The sequence below is a fragment of the Terrapene carolina genome, unplaced genomic scaffold, assembly GCF_002925995.2.
Source record: "Terrapene carolina triunguis isolate 2854851 unplaced genomic scaffold, T_m_triunguis-2.0 Scaffold85, whole genome shotgun sequence".
Taxonomy (NCBI): Eukaryota; Metazoa; Chordata; order Testudines; family Emydidae; genus Terrapene; species Terrapene triunguis.
This window is the reverse complement of record NW_020664436.1, coordinates 45,559,099-45,583,487: the sequence shown is the minus strand read 5'-3', so window position 1 is coordinate 45,583,487 and position 24,389 is coordinate 45,559,099. Positions and strand designations below refer to the sequence as shown.

The following is a 24,389-nucleotide window of genomic DNA, read 5'->3' as shown; positions in this document are numbered from 1 at the left end:
TTCCGGGGGAGCCGGGCGGCGGCGGCACCGCGGGGAGGCGGCCTGGGCGTGTCGGTGTCTGCGCGGCCGCCTCTGCCCGCCCCTCCCGGCGGCACCCGCGGGGCTGAGGCGGCCTCTCTCGGCTGGTCCGGGCGCGGGGCCGGCCGGGCCGGGGGCAGGATGCTGGGAGCCCTGTGGAGCTTCCTCAAGCGCCACAAGAAGAAATGTCTCTTCCTGGGCACCTTCCTGGGCGGTGAGTGACCCGCCCCGGGCCTCGGCCTCCCGCCGGCCTCGCTCACTCCCCCTTCCCCTTGCAGGAGGCAGGTGCGGGACCCAGAGCCGTGCCCTGCGCGGTGCCCCGTGTGTGTCTGGGGCCGGGCCCTGCTCTGGGGGGTGGGGGCGCGTTCAGATCAGGGCGCCCAGGGTCCGTGCAGAGGCTCCTGCCCAGCTCGGGAAATAGTCCCACCCCCGCGGCGCTCCCTGCAGAGAATGGGGGGAGCTCCCCGGGACCCTACGGCGCGCGCTGCAGCCTGCTACCTCTCTGCCCAGGCCGTTCGGCTCAGCTTTAGCAATATCGCAGCTAAATCATCCTTGCGTATGTAGGGCGGACATGCTTCCTCTCCGCTCCTTGTCCTAGGCTTTCTTTAGAAGCTTACACCTTTTAATAGGTGCGGCCCAAAACCCTTTTGTAGTATTAACTTGAAAGGCAGTTTTAAAAATAGAATCTTGTGACTGGTTGGGATAAGACAGTTACATGTTCATATATAACTTACTTAAATTGATTCATTATGAATAATTTTGGGATGCAAAATCTGTGGTTTTAAAAAGCACAGCAGACAGATCAGGCTTTTACATGGTAGTTATTCTTTGCAGTTATATGGAGAGGATGATGGCACAGTAGCCAGTGAGGCAACTCATATTTTAGAATATTTCCCTCCTGTTCCATGTTTATTTTCATAGTGATTGATTTTTACTAAAATGTTACCAAGGACCATGATCCCCCTATTGCTGGTGGGGAAACTAAGAGGATCAGCTGAAGCAAACAATATAAATAAAATTTTTAGGCTGTGCCCATTCAGTTGCTTATGTTAGATTAGTAAATCTGAATTAACTTGAAGGCCTTGAAAGCAACACGTACCTTGAATTATTTAAATTTTTAATCATAGCTTAACAAAATTCATACTGCAACATTGGAAAGCCATTACATGTTTTGTATCATCCTTCAAGTACTAACTATTGCAATAATTCGGTAAGATAGCTGTGTATTTAGCTGAAATGCACATTTGCCATCACTGATAAAAACACCACATGCGCTCATTTTAGCCCCAGTCATGGAAAATACATTGTCCCAAAACTTAGTTAACCCAGCTGACCGGCAGTGCCATTTGTGCCACCAGGATGTTGAATGCACCTATACTTAAAGGTCTGAAAACAGGAAATAGAGTTTAGTTACACACAATAATCTGTTCCTGCTGTGGGGATTTGTGCTAGTCTGGTAGTGTACGCTACAGGGCAGAGGTAAGTGTGGGTGATATTCCAGATGGAGTCCTTAAGACAAGGGTTAAGGGCTGGTAATACCTGGCAACAAGTGGTCAAATATAAGCACACTAACAGTTTCTTCTGCTGTAGTACCCGTGTGTTGTGTCCCCACAGTGCTTTATATTTATCTGGAAGGATAGACATCATCTATCAAGGCAGATTGGGACACAAAGGGTTGTCTACACTGCACTTGGGAGGTGTGATTGCAGCAAGCGTAGCTGTACCTGAGCCAGCTTTGACACAGCTGGATCTAGCAGGTCCTGCTCCCAGAGGGCATCTCAGAGCTATCGCTGCCTGTACCTGGGCCTCATCCCAAGAGGGCATCTCAGAGCCACTTGACTAACAGCTCTGCCTTCCTCCTGGCTTCTCTATTCCCCACATAGTAGAGCCCTGTAACCCAACGGACCTGACTACAAGTGTTGGGGCTGGGTCAGTTGGGAAAAAAACTGGACTGTCTGGGGGTGTGGTGGGGTTGGCACAGTGGTGATTGCCTGCCCCGCTCCTGCCAGCTGCCTGCAGCTATGAGGAGCACATCTGCCTGCTGGAGAAAGCAAGGGGGAGTGGATGGGAGCCCCATACTTCATATTCCACACTTCAGGAATAGGGTAGAGATAGGGGAATCTGCAATATAGGAGGATTACTGAGGTGTGAAGTGTTTCATCTCAATGGGATGTGCTTTGGGGTGGGCGCGGATCAGACCATCCCATGGAGATGAATACAGCATAACATAATAGCTCTGAGACATGTGAACTGACCCATTTATCTCAGTGGGTGTTTTCCCTTTCCTAAAACCTATCCTATCCACTTTTGTGAAACACCAATTTTAAGGACAGACAATCACTATGCGCAGGTCAGTTTTAGAGCAGTTTGAATATTAAAATCAGCTCCTTATTGGTGGGGCAGGGGGAGAGAGGAGCCTGTGTCTGAGGAACCCCTTGGCAAAATGACCTCAACTTACACCTTAACTCTATCTCTGTCCCTGACATGGCACAGAAATATTATGGTGGGGTACACTGGAGCAGGCTCATATCTTTACTGTAAAGATAGCTAGATTGACTAAAGATTTTCAGCCTTGAGCAACATTTAAATACTGTTTGGGTTTATAGTAGTAATCTGCTTACTCTTTCAAATATTTACTTTGTAGCCTGTGAATCTTGATTCAGTTGTGGGGGGAAAGTGTAGATTTGTATTTACAGCTTTGTAAGTGCACTGTAGCATCAAGAGGAATTTTGAATCAATATCTAAACTTGTTCTGTGTACTGTTATGTGATTCTCTCTTCAATGAGAAGAGCTGTATAAAGAGAATTAGTGTAGAAAAACACATGTATGTGGTCAAATAGCAGTGATGCTTATGGTAATAGTGAAAACAACAAAGAGTCTGGTGGCACCTTAATGACTAACAGATTTATTTGGGCATAAGCTTTCCTGGGTAAAAACCTCACTTCTTCAGATGCATAGAGTGAAAGTTACAGATGCAGGCATTATATACTGACACATGGAGAGCAGGGAGTTACTTTGCAAGTGGAGAACCAGTGTTGACAGGGCCAATTCAATCAGGGTGGCTGTAGTCCACTCCCAATAATAGATGAGGAGGTGTCAATTCCAGGAGAGGAAAAGCTGCTTCTGTAATGAGCCAGCCACTCCCAGTCCCTATTCAAGCCCAGATTAATGGTGTTGAATTTGCAAATGAATTTTAGTTCTGCTGTTTCTCTTTGAAGTCTGTTTCTGAAGTTTTTTTGTTCAATGATAGTGACTTTTAAATCTGTAATAGAATGACCAGGGAGATTGAAGTGTTCACTTACTAGCTTATGTATGTTACCATTCCTGATGTCCGATTTGTGTCCATTTATTCTTTTGCGGAGGGACTGTCCGGTTTGGCCAATGTACATGGCAGAGGGGCATTGCTGGCACATGATGGCATATATAACATTAGTGGATGTGCAGGTGAATGAGCCCTTGATGGTGTGGCTGATGTGGTTGGGTCCTCTGATGGTGTCGCCAGAGTAGATATGGGGACAGAGTAGGCAACGAGGTTTGCTACAGGGATTGGTTCCTGGGTTGGTGTTTCTGTGGTGTGGTGTGTAGTTGCTGGTGAGTATTTGCTTCAGGTTGGGGGGTTGTCTGTAAGCGAGGACTGGCCTGCCTTCCAAGGTCTGTGAGAGTGAGGGATCATTTTCCAGGATAGGTTGTAGATCGTAGATAATGCGCTGGCGAGGTTTTAGCTGGGGGCTGTATGTGATGGCCAGTGGTGTTCTGTTATTGTCCTTGTTGGGCCTGTCCTGTAGTAGGTGATTTCTGGGTACCCGTCTTGCTCTGTCAATCTGTTTCCTCACTTCCCCAGGTGGGTATTGTAGTTTTACGAATGCTTGATAAAGATCTTGTAGGTGTTTGTCTCTGTCTGAGGGGTTGGAGCAAATTCGGTTGTATCTTAGGGCTTGGCTGTAGACAATGGATCGTGTGATGTCTTGGATGGAAGCTGGAGGCATGTAGGTACGTATAGCGGTCAGTAGGTTTCCGGTATAGGGTGGTGTTTATGTGACCATCACTTATTTGCACTGTAGTGTCCAGGAAGTGGATCTCTTGTGTGGATTGGTCCAGGCTGAGGTTGATGGTGGGGTGGAAATTGTTGAAGTCCACGTGGAATTCTTCAAGGGCCTTCTTTCCGTGGGTCCATATGATGAAGATGTCATCAATGTAGCGCAAGTAGAGGAGGGGCACTAGGGGACGAGAGCTGAGGAAGCGTTGTTCTAAGTCAGCCATAAAAATGTTGGCATACTGTGGGGCCATGCGGGTACCCATAGCAGTGCCACTGACTTGAAGGTATAAGTTTTCCCCAAATCTGAAGTAGTTGTGGGTGAGGACAAAGTCACAAAGCTCAGCCACCAGGCGTGCTGTGGCCTCATCAGGGATACTGTTCCTGACAGCTTGTAGTCCATCGTCATGTGGAATATTGGTGTAAAGTGCTTCTACATCCATGGTGGCCAGGATGGTGTTTTCAGGAAGAACACCAATGCATTGTAGTTTCCTCAGGAAGTCGGTGGTGTCTCGAAGATAGCTGGGAGTGCTGGTAGCGTAGGGTCTGAGGAGAGAGTCCAAATAGCCAGATAATCCTGCTGTAAGAGTGCCAATGCCTGAGATGATGGGGCGTCCAGGGTTTCCGGGTTTATGGATCTTGGGTAGCAGATAGAATACCCCTGGTCGGGGTTCTGGGGGTGTGTCCATGTAGATTTGTTCCCGTACTGTAGCTGGGAATTTCTTGAGCAGATGGTGTAGTTTCTTTTGGTATTCCTCAGTGGGATCAGAGGATAGTGGCCTGTAGAATGTGGTCTTGGAGAGTTGCCTGGCAGCCTCGTGTTCATAATCCGACCTGTTCATTATGACTACAGCACCTCCTTTGTCAGCCCCTTTGATGATAATGTCAGAGTTGTTTCTGAGGCTGTGGATGGCATTGCGTTCTGTACGGCTGAGGTTATGGGACAAGTGATGTTGTTTGTCCACAATTTCAGCCTGTGCACGTCTGCGGAAGCACTCTATGTAGTGGTGATAATACAAAAAAAATTGTACTCTAGTAGGACTTGCATACCTCCAAAACAGCGTATTTAAGACCTGAATGCTTTGGATACATATGTCCTCCAAAACATCAATTTGGCTTGTAGTCTAGGAAATTTCAACATTCTAAGATTAAGGTGGTGTTCATGTCCAAGCTCAAGTACAATGAATATAAAAATAGCTTTTCCCCAACTGATCAATGGTTAATGTTGTTTAAATCTGTCAATGTCATGATATGAAACAAGTGCTCAAAGACTTTTTAATAGAAACATAGCAGGAACAGTCCAGGAGTTCCCCTGACGTCTGGAATCTTGTCTTTGCCATTAGTCAGTGCTAGATGTTTCAGTGGACAGTGAACACCTATATAATGTCCTCTGCCAATTGTACCATATTACAATATTATAAGATAAGGGGAGATTTCTTCTTGATCCCAGCTGCTGGGTGTCTTGGGCTCTGATCCTGCAATGTGTTGTATATAGCAGACCCCTGAAACCAATAAGGGTTGTCTACACTTGAAACGCTACAGTGGCACCACTGTAGCTCTTCAATGTATGCACTCCCTATAGTGATGGGAGGGGTTTTCCTATCAGTGTAGGTAATCCACTTCCCCAAAAAGCAGTAGCTAGGCTGATGGAAGAATTTATCCATTGACTAGCACTGTCTACACCCAGGATTTTTTTTGCTACCATGCCCATACAAATATCCAAATGAAATATTTTTGTCTAAAATTGAGCTATCCATTTTCTTTTCTTTTGTATCTCACTCTCTTTCCCTTTTCTTTGGGTTTTATGCATTTAACTTTTCTCACTCACCCTTTATTTCTACCACACTTTTACATTGTGTCTGCTTTTCATTCTCCAGTCTTTTAAAATATTTGTTGTTTGTATTGCAGTCACACCAAAAGCCCCATTGTCAAATTGTGAGGAATCTCTGCTTGGAAGATATTTCTTCCATAAATTCAAAGCATTATGTCTGGCATTTTATTTTCAACTTAAAGTTCCAGCTTTTAATAGTACTATGGAAAAATTCCACCCCAAATAGTTGAGACTCAGAATCTCGAAGAAGCATATGATGTTGTGGTTTTGTTCAATAGAGAGAGGTCGGTAGTTATCATAGGTTTCACCCCCACTCTGGACTTTAGAGTACAGATATGGGGACCTGCATGTGAACCCCTAAACTGAATTACCAGTTTAGATCTGGTTTTGCTGCCACCACTCCCAAGTTCTAACTCCTTGCCCTGGGTATCCTTGAGAGACTTCGTCACCAATTTCCTGGTGAACACCGATCCAAACCCTTGGATCTTAACACAAGGAGAATTCAACCATCCCCCCTCCTTTCCCCCACCAATTCCTGGTGAGTCCAGATCCAATCCCCTTGGATCTTAAAACAAGGGAAAAATCAATCAGGTTCTTAAAAAAAAAAAGGCTTTTAATTAAAGAAAAGAAAGGTGAAAGACAAACCTCTGGGAGAGATTAGCATACCAGCTACTCTCACAGACAACAGATTCAAAACACAGAGGATGTTCCCCTGGGCAAAAACTTAGTTACACAAAAGAATACCCAATTTGATTAACCCCCTAATGCCCAAGACAAAGAAAATAAACATAAACCTATTTATTTCCTTCACTAATACTCAGTACTTGATAAGAGGCTGACTCCTGGAGCTTTCCCACTCCGGTCAAAACTTAAACTAAACTCTAAACGAAGGGAACTTCTCTCCTTTCTTTTGAAACATCTTATCCCCCCATTGGTTCCTCTGGTCAGGTGTCAGCTAGGCTAGGTGAGCTTTGTAACCCTTTACAGTTTAAAGAGGCATTAACCCTTAACTATCTGTTTATGACAGTAGTAAAACAGAACAAAGGGGCAGAAGTAGGAGGAGCTTAATGACATTTTGTAAAGCCACTTGTTATTTAAAAATATATATATCTTTATAGGAGTCTACCTACTGGGAAAATATGGGCAGAGGAAAATTAAAGAAATCCAAGAAAGAGAAGCAGCTGAATATATTGCCCAAGCACGAAGGCAGTATCATTTTGAAAGTAATCAGAGGACCTGCAATATGACAGGTAAGGCAAGCAAATACATTTTTCTGATAAGAAGAATCCTTTGGGGATTTATACAATATATTTAAACCCACAATATGGAAGGAGAAAATTAACACAGCAGCTAGTTAGAACTCAGAAGCATCAGTGTTGAATAATTGTCTTATAAAGGCATAGCCCAAATAGTATTATTGGGCTCTATAATAATATAGATAGATTACAGTTTTTGTAGGTTCAAGATTCTCTAAGGTCCCTAAGCAATATCTTATTCAAGAATAAAGTGGTCGCCAAAGTAAAGGGGTGTGTAGATTTACAGCAAGCCACCAAGAGTAATAATATAAACAAACTCATTAAGTTACATAGAATTAACTTGGCAGATAACCTTTAGTACATCCAGTAAGAAACTTTGCAGTTTAATAATTCCCTAACTTTGAAGATAGACCAGTGGAACACTAAGGTGGTGATGATTATTCTTGTATTACAACATAGTCTATAGCTTAGAGATAGGGAATTATTTAATCACAAGTGGTTCAAGGTTATTTATATAGCACAGGGGTGGAAAGGCATTTTTTTTTTTCACCCTTTGTAGTGCATAATGGCTCCCTGGGTTGCTGAAAGTGATTGAGGATACCAAGGGTGCTTGGAAAGCAGTATGGACTTCCTTTTAACTTAACAGAATCATAGTACTGGGTTGACTGTACAGAGGAAATTAGGTTTTATTTATCCTGCTCATCCACCACAACTAAGTACCATCTCTGAGGGTTTTTTTTCTTTTTTTTCTTTCTGTGTGCATTATCATTATATACTGTGCATGTCTGTCTTTCATTTTATCCTCCTCCTAATAGGATAGGAATTTGGCGCTGAGATCTTCAAAGATGAAAGGAAGTTGGCTCCCAATATCCCTTTTATGTGTTTCTTGTTTTAAATATAAAACAGATCTCGCAGATATGCAGCATCCTTCCTCTTCGGAAACAAGCTCAGTGTTTTCTTCTCCACCGAAGAAAGACAAATTTTAGTTTTGGGCCAGCTACAGTATACGTTTTAAGATTTTATATATCAAATCATTAGATATCTCCTATTTGTATGTAAAAATAATGACATACAAAAGTGGCACTAACAATTGTGCAAGTTGGCATCCTGAGCACTTTGTTTATATTGGGTTCTGTTCTATTACCTTCCTTCAGTTTTTTTTCTTTCAGATACATAACTCTTTGAGGCACTGACTGTTTTCTTATGTCTGTAAAGTACCTGGTATACTTTGAGTTCTACTGCATCATAAATTATAATTTAAGCCCTAAGAAATATATATTTGGTAGTTTGTGTGTGGTAGTACAGTATTCAGTTGTGAATCATCTAAAAAGAGGAAAGATGCCCCAGTGGTTGGGGTCCTAGCCTGAGATTTGGGAAACCAGAGTTCAATTCCATGCTCTACTACCGATTTCCTCTGGGATCTTGGGCAAGTCACTCAATGCCTCAGTTTCCCATGTGTAAAACGGGGATAATATCACTTACCCATCTCCTGGGGTGTTGTGAGGATAAATGCTTTAAAGATTGCGAGGCACTCAGATACTACGGTAAGGTAGGCTATTTAAGTACCTGAGAGAGAAAAAGGAGGACTTGGAACAAAAGTCTAACTTGACCAGCCAATTAAGCCTGGCACAAAATATAGCCAACTTGGGAACTAGCCTGGAGCTGAGGTTTATAGACCCATGCACTTGATAAACAAGGCAAACGCAGACACTAGGAAGTAGGAAATATTCTATCTGGAGCTGTTGTAAAGGCTGTTCCTAGACAAGCGGAGCAGGCTCTGATATGAGCAGTTAGATGGGCTGATGAGAATTTGTTTCTTCCTGCACAAATCGGAGTTCCCAATCAGTAAATAGAACAAGCGAGGGCTTCTTTGAAGCAAACCATCCCTGTGACTTTACATACTGTTAAAATGACTTGGTAAATTTGACTGCAATGTTTCTTTTTTGATGTAACCTGAAAAGGGCCTGCCTTAACCTCTAAAAATAGTGGTAACAGATGGGTAGTGGCCACCCCAGTTTGATTTCCACAAGACTTATTGAATTAATGTTTGCTTTTGTTAAATTATGATTGGAAACCTTAGATCTTATGGTCATGCTATAGTATACTTTCAGCCCCTTCTGTGTATCTTGTCCTTCCTTCCAGTCACCCACACCTACCAGGTGTGTTGTAAATTAGGAAACAAAAATAAATATTCTTAACTATTGGAGGGGAGGAGGGTAGACACACTTAGGCTGACTGTTTTTCTTTGTTTACCAATTTATTTTCTTTTAATAATAGTGCTGTCAATGCTTCCAGCACTGAAGGATGCCCTAATGCATCAGCTGAATTCTGAAAGCCTCACATCTTTACTGAAAAATAGGTAAGAATGTTTTGTAGATTGTCTTAGAAACTGTGCAAAGTGATTTTGAGTCACAAATTTTCCCTGATTTGGGCTTTAAGTGATGCATTTGCAGTTTAAAGAGCATGAGAGATTTTGATTCTCTAGATCCTTGAATCAACAGTCTATTGTGATATTCGTTATATCACAATAAAATGATTATTAATTATGTAGTTTCGTGTGTATGGCACTTCATCAATATTAGAAGAAAAGACCCTTGCCCTACAGCACCTAGTCTAAGACAGTGGTTCCCAAACTTGTTCCGCCGCTTGTGCAGGGATAGCCCCTGGTGGGCCGGGCTGGTTTGTTTACCTGCCGCGTCCGCAGGTTCGGCTGATTGTGGATCCCAGTGGCCGCAGTTCACTGCTCCAGGCCAATGGGAGCGGCTGGAAGCAGCAGCCAGTACGTCCCTCGGCCCGCTCACTGGTGCAGAGGAAGCATTGAATTTAATTTTGCTTGGATATAGGATTGTAAGTTTTTTATTTTTTGTGGAGAGACAGATCATGAGATGAAGTAACTGACTGGATTGGGTATAAAGCTAGAGTTTTTCAAGTAGCTACGTATTCTTGGGCTCTGCCCAGAGATTCAGGGATGCTTTCTCACCTTTTCCTCTGACAGAGATCGATCAAACTTCTTCAGTCCATGAGTGGTCATTTTGACCGAAGGAGTGAAAGAGAGTACATAGCAGGTAGATAGAAAGGACCACCGTTTCCTAACACTACTGTCTTATGCCATGTAAAGGAGCAGAAATGGAGATTTCAGTTCTTGATGTCCCAGAGGATACATCATCTTTCTGATATTTCAGTGTGTTAAGATTGTGCCATGCCTTAGTAAGTCTGCTGAAATACAAAAAGCTGGGCACTTTTTTTAGCATTGTTGTGGAAAAAATTTCTTCAGTCTTCCTAGGAAACTGACTCTGAGAAGAAGAAATATCAGATAGGAGCAAGAGTATTCAGGTTCCATCTTGGTCTCCTTTCTCACACCAGAGCAATCCTGGCTGTTGTGACCAGGGAAGTGATCTGCCGCTGTATTCCTTGCTCAACACCTCCCATCCTCCAAGCTACGCTTTTACAGTGTCTTCCCTAGCGAACAACTCCAGTGCTTGCTTCTGCTGCTAACTATGGCTTTCCAGAGAAATAAGAGTAAAGTTGATGTGATCCTGGTCAGTTTCACTGCCTCCAACAGGCTTCTGAATAGCAACAGTGAAAACTGACATGACTGGTCAGTTTTCACTCTTCTGTCCCTTGATATTGCAGGTGTTTCCAGGGACTTAAAAAGACCACATCAGTTTACACTGAAAGATTATCTTTATAATCACAAGCTCTAGAAACAGTTTTTCTGTTTAGATGAAAACAGGTTCTGCAAAAGTTGATGGCATTGGTTCCTCTTCCCCATCCCGTTTGGCATGGAAAATTTTGTACTCATTGTATACAAATAGACAAGTATATTTTCAAGCCCTGTAATGTGCTGGCTTAAAGGAATGCTCTAGTATGTTTTTTTGTTTGTTTTTTTTTATGTAGGATTTTCTTTCTCTCCATTTTTTTAAAACATAGTTTTTAAAATTGTTGATATATTTTGCAAAACAGAATAAAGTAAGTGTGAGTTGCTGTTACATATGCCATAGCGTTCCTCTGTCTCTTCCTAAATGTTTGTCTCCATCTGTCCACCAAAGTCATAGATTCGATAGCCTATTATATTTCATTGTCTGTTGTATGATTTCTACTAGAGAACTGAGCAGTTGATTGATATTTTAAACAAATACCAAATTCTGTGTGTTTCTTCTAAAAGGATGAAAATGCCCAGAAGTGTTGAGAGCCAGACCTGTGAAGAACAGTTCATTGGGGATCAAAAATGATAATTTAAATTTTATTATTTTACTGGAATTTCTTGCAGCCTGACGAAAGAGTAGATCATGTTTTCCTACATAAAAAAAGTGATATTTATGTAACCTTTCACACCAAGGAATTACAAAATACTTCCCACGTTATTTTCAGGCATCATTTCACACAGCACTGAAATGCTGTCATCTCTGGGCTGAAACGCAACAGCCATTCTGTATCCGCAATGCTTAAAGATAAGCATGGCTACATGAGGAAGAATTAAGGTTATAAATAAGGGTTAAATTTGGCCAAGACATTGGGGATAACATGCCTGGTTTTAAAAAAAAAAAAAAAAAGTGGGGGTGGCATTTTCTTTTCCACAGATGTCCCAGAGGAACATCATCTCTCTGATATTTCAGTGTTTTAAGATCATGCCATGCCTTAGTAAGTCTGCTGAAATACGAAAAGCTGGTCAGTTTCATCTTTCGAGCTTCATTTCATCTTTAAAAATCATCAACTGTGCTCCCTACAGCCAAACTTGGCAATGGTTGGACTTGGAAGAAGGAATATGACCACTGAGACTCTGGTCCTGCAGTGCAGTGCACTGTGCCCACCCAGAGCCCCATTAAGTCAGTGGGGCTCCAGGTGGGTGTAGGTGTCTGTCTGTGTAAAACAAATGATAGGATCTGGGCCCATGTCACCAACACCACCTTCTGTATCATCAGGGTTTTCTCTTTAAATACTGTAAAAAGCAACAGAGGGTCCTGTGGCACCTTTAAGACTAACAGAAGTATTGGGAGCATAAGCTTTCGTGGGTAAGAACCTCACTTTCTTACCCACGAAAGCTTATGCTCCCAATACTTCTGTTAGTCTTAAAGGTGCCACAGGACCCTCTGTTGCTTTTTACAGATTCAGACGAACACAGCTACCCCTCAGATCTTTAAATACTGAGTCACTAAGCTTATAAACTCAGACCAGATAATAGAGCTACAGAATCCAGATTGCCAAAAAAATTAATCTGGTACATGAAAGTTGTTTTGAAAAACCTCCAGGATTTTGTAGTTCTTTATTATAGACACGCTTCTTCCTGAACTACAAACAAATGATGGTGGACACAAACTTAATTTCAATAATTTTTGTAGTTATATAAACTTGCCTTGCAGCACTGTTATTTCATTTAGTTTCTTTAATACTTTCTAGTTTCTTTTTGAATGTAAATGTTTTTAATATTTTTCATTATTTCTTTCCCAACAGGCCACCAAACAAGTTAGAAATATGGGAGGATTTAAAGATAATAAGTAAGTCAAAATGAAAGATTTTTATGTACATATTATTGTAGCATAATAAGCCTGAAAAAAATCTTTTTTCTTCTCCTTTTAGAATATACATATCCATTTAAGTGCACAGGAGTGGGTTGCTGTTGCTTAAGCAAATATTGTTTATATAGTCACTATTCTACTACACTTCATAGCAACATTATACAGTAGAAGCCATCACAGAAAGGTGCTACGGATAAGAGTTTTGTATCTCTTTGGAAAGTCATAGGGTCAGAGGCCAAGCTGAAGTATCTCACTGAGTCTTGGAAGGCTGTAAGACCCTCATGAAAATCCTGAGAAGAGTGGAATAACAATGTAGAAATATGCATGCCACATCTTCTGCACCATTGTGAAAAATCTCCAAAATAGGTTCTCAGAAACGACTGCAATAGGCGCAGCATAAGAACCTGAACAAAAAAAATACGTCATTGCTACTAAAATGTAGGCCAGTTGTACGTATTATCAGCTGTTGATTTTGCTGAAGCCCAGAGTCTCATGTCATTGTTGACATAATGTGAGAATCGCAAACACAGTTACATGTGGGACAAACAAGATTATCCATGACCAGGGCAAGCTGTTGTGTCCTTGCTCTATGGTGTTCGGATTTTTCACATAAGGTATTAAGGTGCCTTGCTTTAAAGCAGTTAATGACAATATGACAGAGCAGTGTGGCGGCAGTTTTGACATGGGCTGTTGCTTCCCAGTTGCTGGGTCAATCTGACATGTTTTCAAGTTTTTTAGTGTATCTTTATATTGTTTGTACTTGCCATCATGAAACTGGATACTTTGCTTTAGCTGATCATAAAATATGGCCTTGTGTATTGAGTTGGCCTATGAATAAAATACCCAGACCAAGGCAGCTGAACTTTTCTGAGCATGCCTTCAGTGCCAGACATCCAACAGTGATTAAGGATTCCAATATTGGGAATCTCGTCCCACTATTTCATCCTGCAAATAAACTGAAGACTGAGCACATAAAACTAATCAGGTTACATAATGTGGCAGCAATATGTTGCTTATGTCTTACAACCATATAAAAGCATTATAAGTACGACTGTCCAATAGACATATAGCTTAGATGTCTCTGTCACTCCATAGGCAATATGATAGCATTCCAAATGCAAACCTGGCCTTGGTTATGCACTGGGGAATCTCATAACCAATTATGGCATTCAGTGATGGCATACTCCCTAAGTAGCAAAACTTCTCCACTGACTTGAGAGAAGCGTGCTATCAGCTGATTTTTGTCCGCCCCCCCCCCCTCAAGTTCCATAGTAACCAATCATACCATCGGAGCCCCTTGTTTCATCATTGTATGTGTTTTGGGGTAGAGGGAAAGGAAAGGATGCCATAGTGTATACATAGCTGAATAGTTGTGCAGTGAAATACCATTGGGCCAAGGTTGAATACCCCTTCTTGACTCCTAGCTACTATGTGTTGTTCTGTTTTTTCTCTTTGCTTCATCTTCCACTCCCTTTGGTTCTGTTCCTCTCTCTTCTACAGCTCTCTTATATATGCTACTTTGTCCATCTGGTCCCTTCCTTCTCCTTCCCTGTTTCCTAGTCCTTTTCTTCTCATGTTCATATTGCTTGCTACTCAAGCAGACTTACTGCCTAGTTCCCTCATTTACCCTTCTGTCCAGACATCCTCTCTAGTGGCTGGCTGCTCCAGTGCCAATGCTGGTTCCTGTTTCCTTTCTTAAGCAATATCAGCCCCTACTGTAGGTAGTTAACAGGCTTCTTGTTACGCTGCCTTTGTCTGAATTGCATGATGAAGTCTAATATAGTGTTCTAAATTTGTTTCCATGGCCTAATGAAGAATGGAACTTTCAATATAACACCCTATTTTGCATTTTTAATTAGCCCAATAAAAGGGATCAGCTGGAAGGGCATGTAGTTCGGGTAACATTATGCAGTATCTTTTCGTTTTGCAAATTATTTTAATAGTGTAATTTAGCATGTTGCTTTACAGTGAATGATTGTGAATTTTATTAAGCATTTTAGCTATCACTACTGTACATATTTAGACTTATGTGATCATCTTGGTTGTGAACTTTCTTTGAGGGGTGTGTGATCTAAGAAAAGCAATGACATGAAAAAATGACTGTAAAAATGAAAGTTGATACTTATTGAGCTCTGGAGAATGCTCCCCTTTGCCCTCCTAGTGAGATAACTTCAAAATTATTTCCTTTTTCCTCTTTAAGGTTTTACCAGAAGCATCGTAGCTGTGTATAGTACATGTATGCTTGTAGTTCTTCTGCGAGTCCAATTAAATATTATTGGTGGTTACATCTACCTGGATAATGCAGCAATCTGCAAAAACGGCACAGTAAGTATTTATTCATGAAAAGAAATTATTCAGTGAGAGATGAAAGGGTATAACCAGGAATATTGGGATGAAATTATGGAAAGGAAAATTTAGGCTGAAATCAGGAGTGGGGGTATGAGAACTCTTCTGGTATTAGTCTATGGAATAGTCTCTCAATGGAAGTAGTGATAGTCCTGTTGCTTGAAACCCCTAAAACTGGGCTGAACAAAATACTAATAACCTTATCTAACACCCTTTCTGAGCAACACAGGTGCAAATTGAGAGGGTTATTTGTTATTAAATACCCAACTAAATATACACTTCTCTTATCTTATTAATTTTCTGAGATATAGCAATATCAGTATGGACAAACCAGCCTGTGGTAAGTAATCCAGCTGCAGGATTTTCATGCCTAGTTCCTCCCAGCATATAGGCAGGCTGCCCCAAGTTACAGTCTCCCACAACTGAAGAAAAATAATGGTTGGCTAATTACAACACTGACTATCTAGTCACGTTGTCTGACTCCAGTTGTCCCTTGAGGCTTATTGACTGGATGTTCTTACTGGTGTTGCTAGATCATGGAAAACAGCTAGCAAGTTAACCGATTTGGTTTTCTTTTCTGTGTTGTGGCTGTCCCCAACAGGAACAAATGGGTCCAACTAGGGTGTCAGATAAGATCTCAGTGAGCTACTGGACGGCTGCTCTAAAAGCATGAGGTGTGGGCATTAATAGTTATCTGAGTGCTCCTCTTTATTGTTAACAGCTCCTTCCACCTTCCTTTCCAGAGTCATAAAGGAACATGTTGGCCTCTAGAGACAGGCCTCAGGGCTTAGGAGGATCCACTTTCCAGTAAGGCAGTCAGAGACAGGGCCGGCTCCAGGCACAGGCACCAGCACAGCAAGCAGGTGCCTGGGGCGGCCAACGGAGAGGGGCGGCACGTCCGGCTCTTCGGCAGCAATTCGGCAGTGGGTCCCTGAGTCCCTCTCGGAGGGAAGGACCTGCCGCCGAATTGCCGCAGAAGAATGAAGCGGCGGTGGTAGACCTGTTGCCGATCGCGGCTTCTTTTTTTTTTTTTTTTTTTCCCTGCTGCTTGGGGCAGCAAAAACACTGGAGCCGGCCCTGGCCAGAGATGGTGGAAGTCAGGGTCCAGTTGGTAAAATCTGAGGTGGTTCTTGGGCAGGGGAGTGTAGCGGAAGAAGCACTCTCTGTTTCTGCCATCTTCCGAGCAGTGGAGTGGATTGGCAGGATCCAGTCTGAGAGGTTGCCTTGGAGCAAAGCAGATGGCCTCTGCTTCATGTCTTGAGAATTTTTCACCAAAGAGACTTTTAAGGCTTTTGTGAAACTTGAGTTGTTACTCCATTCCATGAGAGTGGCTTTCCTGAGGTTATCTGAGGAGCAGGAAGGTGGAGAGGGGGCTGGTTCCAACTCTAGCTTCCCCTCTTCAGGAGAATTCCTATCTGAGCAAAGGGCGAATGAGGGATGAGGTTTTTCCTGCCACTAGGGATGGAGAAGTCGTCCCTACAATACAGTGGAGGGAAAAAATCAGGGAGCTTGTCTGCAGAAAGCTCTTTTTGGAGGAGAGGTAAAAGGATCCTTTAGGATGGAAGAAAGCAGAAGCCATAGCCTGAATAAAGGGTCTCCTTTTTATTGGAGAAAGGGGAATGTCTGAGAGAGACTTGTCATCTCCCACCTCCAGCGTGTCTGCTTGTGAGCTCCTGTTTGAGTTGATTTCCTCTGGAGGTTCTCTTCTTGGGTGTCCTAGGACAAATAGGAGCAGTCCTGCTGTTCCTCAGAGTCCCCAGTGGGGCAGGGGTTGCTAAATTAGATTGGCTGCTCCCATCTTTTGCTCGGGCTTGTGTGTAGCAATTCTACACAAGGCTAGGAGAGGAAGGATGAGCACAATGACCTGCTGCTAAAGAATGGATGTGCTGCAGAAGACGTTTTTAGCTCTTCTTCCCAATTTTCCTTTGAGGAAGTCTTTGTTCTACCCTGTTTCATGCTGTGAAACTACTGAGGTCTGGAAGAAAGATGGTGCCTCACCAGTGAGGCAGAGTTGGGGAAGCCCATGCATGATATTAGAAGGATCCGGGGGAAACGCACCTATGGTGTTGGAAGGACTTGGGAGAGGAAAATCCACATCCAGAATGACTACAACCTGCATGAAAGCAAAGGAGGAGGACTCATGCATTAATCTATATTAGTGGCTGGCACATCATTAAATTGTTTTTGTTTGTTTTTTCTTTACAGACACTTCTAGCTCCCCCTGAAGTCCAACAGCAATATTTATCAAGTATTCAACACCTTCTAGGAGATGGTATGACACTTGTAAACTACTATTTTTATATCATGCCATTATATGCAATATTTCGACAAATGAGACTTGAATCATTTTTGGTACCTTTTTTCTGCCCATAGGTCTGACTGAGTTAATAACTGTAGTTAAACAAGCTGTGCAGAAAGTGTTTGGAAGGTAAAGGTGACTGTTTTTTTCCATCTTTTCCATGGTGGTTGCTTCCTAATAGTGTGTCGGGGGTAAAAATATTAAAATGAGGAAACTTTATGATTTGCAAATAGTATCTGAAAATTCCTGATTTATCTATTAATGTGCATTGGCAAGCTTAGCTTGTTGCAACAGATTTCTGGGTTGATCAGTATCTAAATATGGTGATTGTTGTTGTTTGAATGTAATTTTGTCACAAGCAAATAAATGAAATCTGTGTTATTGACTCTGCAATTAACATTTTAGTCCTTTATTTCCACAGTGTTTCTCTTAAACATACTCTGTCTCTTTTGGAGTTGGAGCAGAAACTTAAAGAAATCAGAAGGTTGATAGAACAGCATAAAGATTTGTCCCACTCAGATAAGATTGGATCTAGATCTCTGTTGTGTCATTATATGATGCCAGATGAAGAAAACCCATTAGCCACCCAGGTACTTGTTTAATTTTATGTGCATCATTTTTGTTCTATTTTGTGCACCACATTATTGTTGTAGCATGGTAACTGTACCCTTAATGAGAGCCGATGCCAGTTACTTCACATTAAGTCAAGTGTCGTGGTTTCTTTAATCTAGGCAATGTAATTAATAGACTAGAAGAGTTAAAACAGAATTGCTTTTTATTCTAATCTCAACTTCATCCTCCAGCATGGAGAAACAAAGATTAGAAAGAAGAAGAAAACTTCAATGGCAATCAGTTGTTTCACTAAAACAGTTTTCCAAACTTCCTGAAGTTTGCCAGCATCATAGTTACATATCTAATCTACATCTCACATTGAGAGGAGATTCAGCTCTTAACTGGATATAAAACTAGTTTTAAGGAATAAACTTTCGCCATAGCGGGCAATAAGATGCTCATCTCATGTTAAATGACTAAATATAAACGTGTTGAATTATTCAACTATAGAGGGCTAAGGAGTAGAGAATATCTCGCTAAGTTACTCTGTTTCCCAGTAAACTTTCTGAAAGGAAACAGCAGTGATAAAATTAGTGAATGCTTCTGTGCACACAGAGATTATAAAGAGACTTGATGATCACGATTTAAAACTCGGTTTCCAGTTGGACATTTGTTACAATGATTTTATTGTATTACATTTTTGGCTTGACTTCTCTCCCCTTTTCCTGTTGCTCTGACATTTGGACTCTTATTTTTGTCGTTCATGGGATATTCACTGTGAGGCTACCTACCCTTAGCACGAGGAAGCCTTGTCTGTGCTTGCCATGGGTCAGCTTCCCAACCCCACTGGCCATTGACAACACAAGCATTGCCCTCTTGGCCTCACTGTCACTCTACAGATTAGTGATTGGCATACCCCAACTCCCAAGATCTCCCAGCATCTCCCTGGAGTGTACAGCCCCTGGTCCACTGGACACTCGCAGTATTTACAAATCCACTGCTTCCTTCAAAGAAACGGTACACTTCAGTTTACCACTTCCACCTCAGATCACCACTCTGCTTTACACACAGCCCTTAATATCTTTATAGCGAACTCAAGTACAGTAGAACCTCAGAGTTACGAACACCTTCAGAATGGAGGTTGTTTGTAACTGAACAAAATGTTATGGTTGTTCTTTGAAAAGTTTACAACCGAACATTGACTTAATACAGCTTTGAAATTTTACTATGCAGAAAAATTCTGCTTTTAACCATCTTAATTTAAATGAAACAAGCACAGAAACAGTTTCCTTACCTTGTCAAATCTTTTTTTATACTTACCCTTTATTTTTGTAGTAGTGTATGTTTAACACAGTACTGTACTGTATTTGCTTTTTTTTGTTTGTTTCTGCTGCTGCCTGATTGCATACTTCTGGTTCCAAATGAGGTGTGCGGTTGACTGATCAGTTAATAACTCTGGTGTTTGTAACTCTGAGGTTCTACTGTATAAGTCTATTTAACAAAGCGTAGAGATTCAAGTAGCAGCAAGCAGTAGTATTGGAAACAAATGGTTACATATAATACACGTTCTAGTGCCTAGACTTAATTAAGATGATACTCTCATGTCTAATAAAGTATTGCTCACCCAAAATTTTTGTAGCACAGGCTAGCTGCGACACTTTTCATGAGACTAGAACACTGTCAGTTTGTTTCCTAGGTGAAGGATTCAGTATGTCTCCTTACGCTCCAAGATATACCGGAACAGATATACCTTTGTCTTTATTCATAAACCAGACACCTTCCCTGCTGTTTGTTTGTTCTTGTAGATTTTGCAGTCTCTCAGTCCGCACCTGATTCATTATGCATGTAGGTATATAATACACAAAACGCAAATGGCCATGGAGATAGGTGTCTTGCCTCTTGCCTGAAAGGAACATTTCTGAGATATGTCACCTTCTGGTGACCTGCCTTAATTCCAAGACACTGCGAATATAATTTTCAATATAGCTCCATAAATATCTGTACATATATTTTGCAATGATTATGACAACCAGTGGGCTACTACTGGCTCTTGTTAGAGATCTTAAATGCCACCATCAGTCAACTACAGATTTCTGACCTAGGGGATCCCTGTAAAGCACTTTGCACCCCCTGTGCACTCTACTAGTTGGTACCAAGCGGTTCCTGGGTCACTTATTCCCATTTTACTAAATTTCTGAAATGAACGCTAGGTGCATGTGTATTACCAGCCTGGTTCTGCAACAGTGACTTCAAAACCAGACCATTATATTTGTAGTCTAACTGTATTCCAGTTGCTAATGGAGTTCCTATTAAATTGGATGTTTTGTTTGCTTTTTCTAGGCCTGTGGACTTACAGAAAGAGATGTTGCTACTATTAAATTACTTAATGAAACCAGAGATATGTTGGAAAGGTATAGTGATAACCTGTGCTGTAATCTGTATTAGCATTAAAATTTTTATCATAATTGCAATTTTCATATATGTACCTATGGTGGTGGTGGTTCCCCTCATCAAATTTGACCCTTAAATTATTAACACTATATTAAAATTAATGAGCTAAAGGCTTTTAGGCTGCCATTTTCAAAAATGCCTAAGGGGGTTGAGTGCTCAAATTCAGTGGGATTTGAATACCGAACTCACTGGACCTTTTTGAAAAACTAAGCTTTAGCTTTTAAAAACAAAACATTCTGATGAAACATTACTAGACACATCACTAGAAAATATACTTGCCAGAAATAATCTTGCAATGACAAACTGACATGACAGGTCTTCTCCCTCCCCTCCCCCCTCATTTTCTGTGGTTCTACAATAACTTGAGCCAACTTCTCTTCTCTGTTAGATCAAAGTAAGTCCAGAGTTGTTTCACTGAAATCAATGGCTTTCCTCCACTCTTACTCTTATGTAAAAGTGCAGAAATTTGGGCTTAATTTTCTTTTTCAGATTCCATTTTTAAATGGATTCCAATTAACACTTTTTTTTTTTATGCAGGGTTTTAGCAGTGCATTAAATGTTTTTCTTTTACAAGGGAGTTATAAAAGTGAGGGATTTTGCATTGAAAATGTTGACAGACATTGAAGCACTGAACTATGGGCAGGCTGTTCTTTTAATTGATCTTCTAGAGGTCTTGGGGATTTTATTGCACCCATCACCTCAGTATCTTAGCACTAAGTAATGATTATTGAAGTTCTAGTTCTCCTATATTAGTGATAAATGCTTTAGAAATGCTTGATCTGCACTGGCTTTTATTCAGCTTACAGGTGGAGTTCAATGTGTTGGTTATAACTGTAAAGACCTAAATGGTTTGGGGCTTGGTCTCTCTCTCTCTGTAGTATACTGCCACAATTGAGAACAGCACTGGTGCTCAAAGTGGAATTGCCTCAATAGAAATGAGAGGGAACTGCTGGCAGGGTGTTCTGTGTCTTTTTTATTTATTTTTTTTCCCACTTTTTGGAACCTGGATCTGCCAGAACCCATACTTACTAATCTTCTGGACGTGCTGCAAAGGCCATCTGTTTGGTGAGCTGAGGAAGATGAATTTATGAGCAGTCCTTTGTCTCTGTTGTAAACTTTAATTTATGGGATACGCATCCATATTGTTGGAGGGGTGCCTATGGGTGTATTTTTTAAAATGTGAAGAACTACATATTAGGAACAAGAACAGCAATTTTTAAACTTTTTTTTTTTTTTTTTAACAGCCCAGATTTTAGTACAGTTTTGAGCACATGTTTAAACAGAGGATTCAGTCGACTATTGGACAATATGGCAGAGTTCTTTAGACCCACTGAACAGGACCTATGTCAGAGTGGCTCTGTAAATAGGTGAATATTACTTTGATGGTATTTTATGTGTTTTCTGTCTTGATTATGCTTTTCACTTCACAGTAAACTCTGCAAATGGTAATAGATTCCATGGCCCCTGTATAAATGGAAGTAACTGGTGATGAGAAGAATTATAGCACTTCGTAAACAAACATGGATTTTATTCACTTTAGTGAGGTAGAAAAGTACTAGCTTTGCCATTTTACAGGTGAGAAAACAGCAATATAAGCTGTGATTTGACTAAGGTCCCACACAGTCAGTTGCAGCGTTAAAACTAGAACTTCGAAGTTCTTGGCTCTCTATCCTGTGCTTAGTCTGCTAGAGCGTGCCGCCTCACTAATTATATTTTGACTTATTTAGAATTTACTCTGCTGGTAGCAACTATTGGAACAATGGGAGGTGATACTTCAGGGAAAATACCAAACACACTGGGTGGAAGAGAGAGTTAGTTTTGGCAGACAAGTTCTTCATTTTGTTCTACTTACCATTTCCAGATCTCTTCAATAACTGGCATGAAGTCAGTCAGGAGTTGCCGTGCCCCTCCCCCACCAAATACACGCTACGTTAATACTTGTAGATCCTGAAGTTCTTCATTTGCATGGTGTATTATTATAATGAGCTATTAAAAAATCTGGAGTCTAGTGCCTCTTCTAATAGACTGCTTACTTTTTTATTTATTTTTATAATTATTTTAGCAATAGTTTTTACAAACCCTGAGTTCAGAGTCCTACACGTGATCCTGCCTAGCCACTGGGCCAGACTCATCCCTGTTGTGACTCCATTGTCTGTTTTAATCCCCTACCTCTTAACACACTCCCTCCTCCTTATAAAACTTTGTTTTAGCACTCTTTCTGACATGAAGTTTCACTCCTTGACTCCCAGATGCTTAGTTTAACCCCTTCTGAACTACGTTCCGTGTATAATACTGTCAGAGTACACAGTGCTGTACAATAATGGGAGTGTGTTGAATACAGAATAGGTCCTTCCTGGAAGAGTGGATGCTGAAAGGCAAAGTGGATTTAAAAAACCCCACACAGGATAAACACAGAATAATATGGGGTCATTTTATAGCTGAAATACTTATCAGAATAGATAAATTGTGGGCATTTCCAAGGGAGCTTGACTTAATAGCACTTCCCTTATAACACACTCTTTATGCCCTGATCCTGCAATGGGGGCCATATAGGCAAACACCTGCACCTAGAGAGAGCCCAGTTGGTTTCAGTGAGGCTCTACGTGTGTACAGGGATCTGCTTACAAAGATCTGTCTCAGTGCAGGATTGAGCGTTGAGGCTGACTGTGAAAGTGGGATGTGGAGGGGCTTTATTACTTTGTTATATTTAGTAATAAGATGAAAGTGAAATGTGTGTACTTTTTGGGTGAAATCCTGGCTACACTGAAATCAATGGCAAAACATCTTATCTGAAAACGCCACACTCATCCAGTTCTAAAAATGATTTTCAGATGAGAAAAACAGATGATCATTGTCAATAACAAAAAAGCAGAACTGTGATTTATTTAAAAATGCTTGATAGTCCCCTTAAGTATCACTTATTTAAATTATTACAATTACTGTAATATTTTTGATTGCTATTAATCTCCCATCTATCCTGCTTGACTCCTCACGCTACCTCCAATAGTATTTGGAAGAGGATAGGACTGCAAACTGACATCGCTAGTGATATAGTCGGTACAAACTTTGGTTGAACTATAGTTCTTGCTACATGTGACACCTATGTTGTTGAATGGAATACAGTCACCAACAGACCAGTTGCTGCTTATTGTGGTTGTTCTCTATATGTGTGCTTTTTAACAAAAGACCTGATAAAGAACAAATAAGTAAACTTAAAACCACACACAATGAAAATCTGAAACTTACTCTTTTAAGGGTAAAAGAAATGGAAGTTACTTCTTCAGAGTTGTAGCTATCCCAAAGAGTTTATATATCGTTTTTGCAATATAAAAGGGAGCTTATGCCTGCCCTCTTGTGTGGTTTTTATTCCTTCTAGTCTCTCCAGTGTCAGTCTTCCTTTGGCAAAGATAATACCCATCATAAACGGACAGATCCATTCAGTGTGCAGTGAAACCCCTAGTCACTTTATTCAGGTAAGAAGCCTTTGTACTTAGTATCTTAAAAGTATCCCAAGTCTGCTAAAATATTCATTGTTAAATGCAACATTTTATATCAAAACTATGTTGCCCAATTCTCATGTGATGAGTTTTAGTTCAGTTTCTTTTAAGAAAAGGCTCCCTCTCCCAAAAAAAGGCCTCTCTCTCTCTCTCACTCATCCCTGCCACCTGCTGTTGTCAGTGGGGGGTAGGGAGGGGACCAGGGAGAAGAAGGGAAGGATGGTGGGAAGTGGGGAATGCAGACTAATCTCTTGATCAGACTCCTTTGGCGATTCTGATCACAATTTTGGTTTTCAAATGTGACAAACTTTTATATTTGAGTAAAAAAACTCAACACTTTCTGGTATCAGACTCACACATGTTAAACATGACAAAGTACTTCAGCAAGAAAAGGTGATGCTTCTTAAACTAGTTATTTTTTACTTCCATCTTCTTCCAGGACTTGTTGATGATGGAACAAATGAAAGACTTTGCTGCTAATGTGTATGAAGCTTTTAGTTCTTCTCAACAATTAGAGAAGTGAACTGTGCATCAAAAGGAACAGTTCATGTCTTTATATAGTACATCCCTTGTGAATACCAGGTGGGAAC

General features: G+C 41.1%; 1 protein-coding gene across 1 annotated transcript; it reads left to right on the top strand.

Annotated features, from left to right (window-relative positions):
• The first annotated feature begins 32 nt into the window (after positions 1-32).
• On the top strand, positions 33-24,336 carry PEX3 (peroxisomal biogenesis factor 3). The gene is made up of 12 exons (XM_024220035.2): positions 33-232; positions 7,001-7,132; positions 9,416-9,497; positions 12,590-12,633; positions 14,855-14,979; positions 17,206-17,272; positions 17,374-17,428; positions 17,721-17,889; positions 20,192-20,262; positions 21,547-21,669; positions 23,679-23,775; positions 24,239-24,336. The coding sequence occupies exons 1-12, from the start codon at positions 160-162 to the stop codon at positions 24,320-24,322; spliced, it is 1,122 nt and encodes a 373-aa protein (XP_024075803.1). The 5' UTR covers positions 33-159; the 3' UTR covers positions 24,323-24,336.
• Positions 24,337-24,389: the final 53 nt, after the last annotated feature.

What these genes read in the sequence shown, in the direction of transcription:
- PEX3 (XM_024220035.2), top strand. Translation starts at nt 160, where the DNA reads ATGCTGGGAGCCCTGTGGAGCTTCCTCAAGCGCCACAAGAAGAAATGT. An exon ending in CCTGGGCACCTTCCTGGGCG is followed by an intron (nt 233 to 7,000) that starts GTGAGTGACCCG and finishes ATATCTTTATAG; the next exon opens with GAGTCTACCTACTGGGAAAA. An exon ending in CAGAGTGGCTCTGTAAATAG is followed by an intron (nt 21,670 to 23,678) that starts GTGAATATTACT and finishes TATTCCTTCTAG; the next exon opens with TCTCTCCAGTGTCAGTCTTC.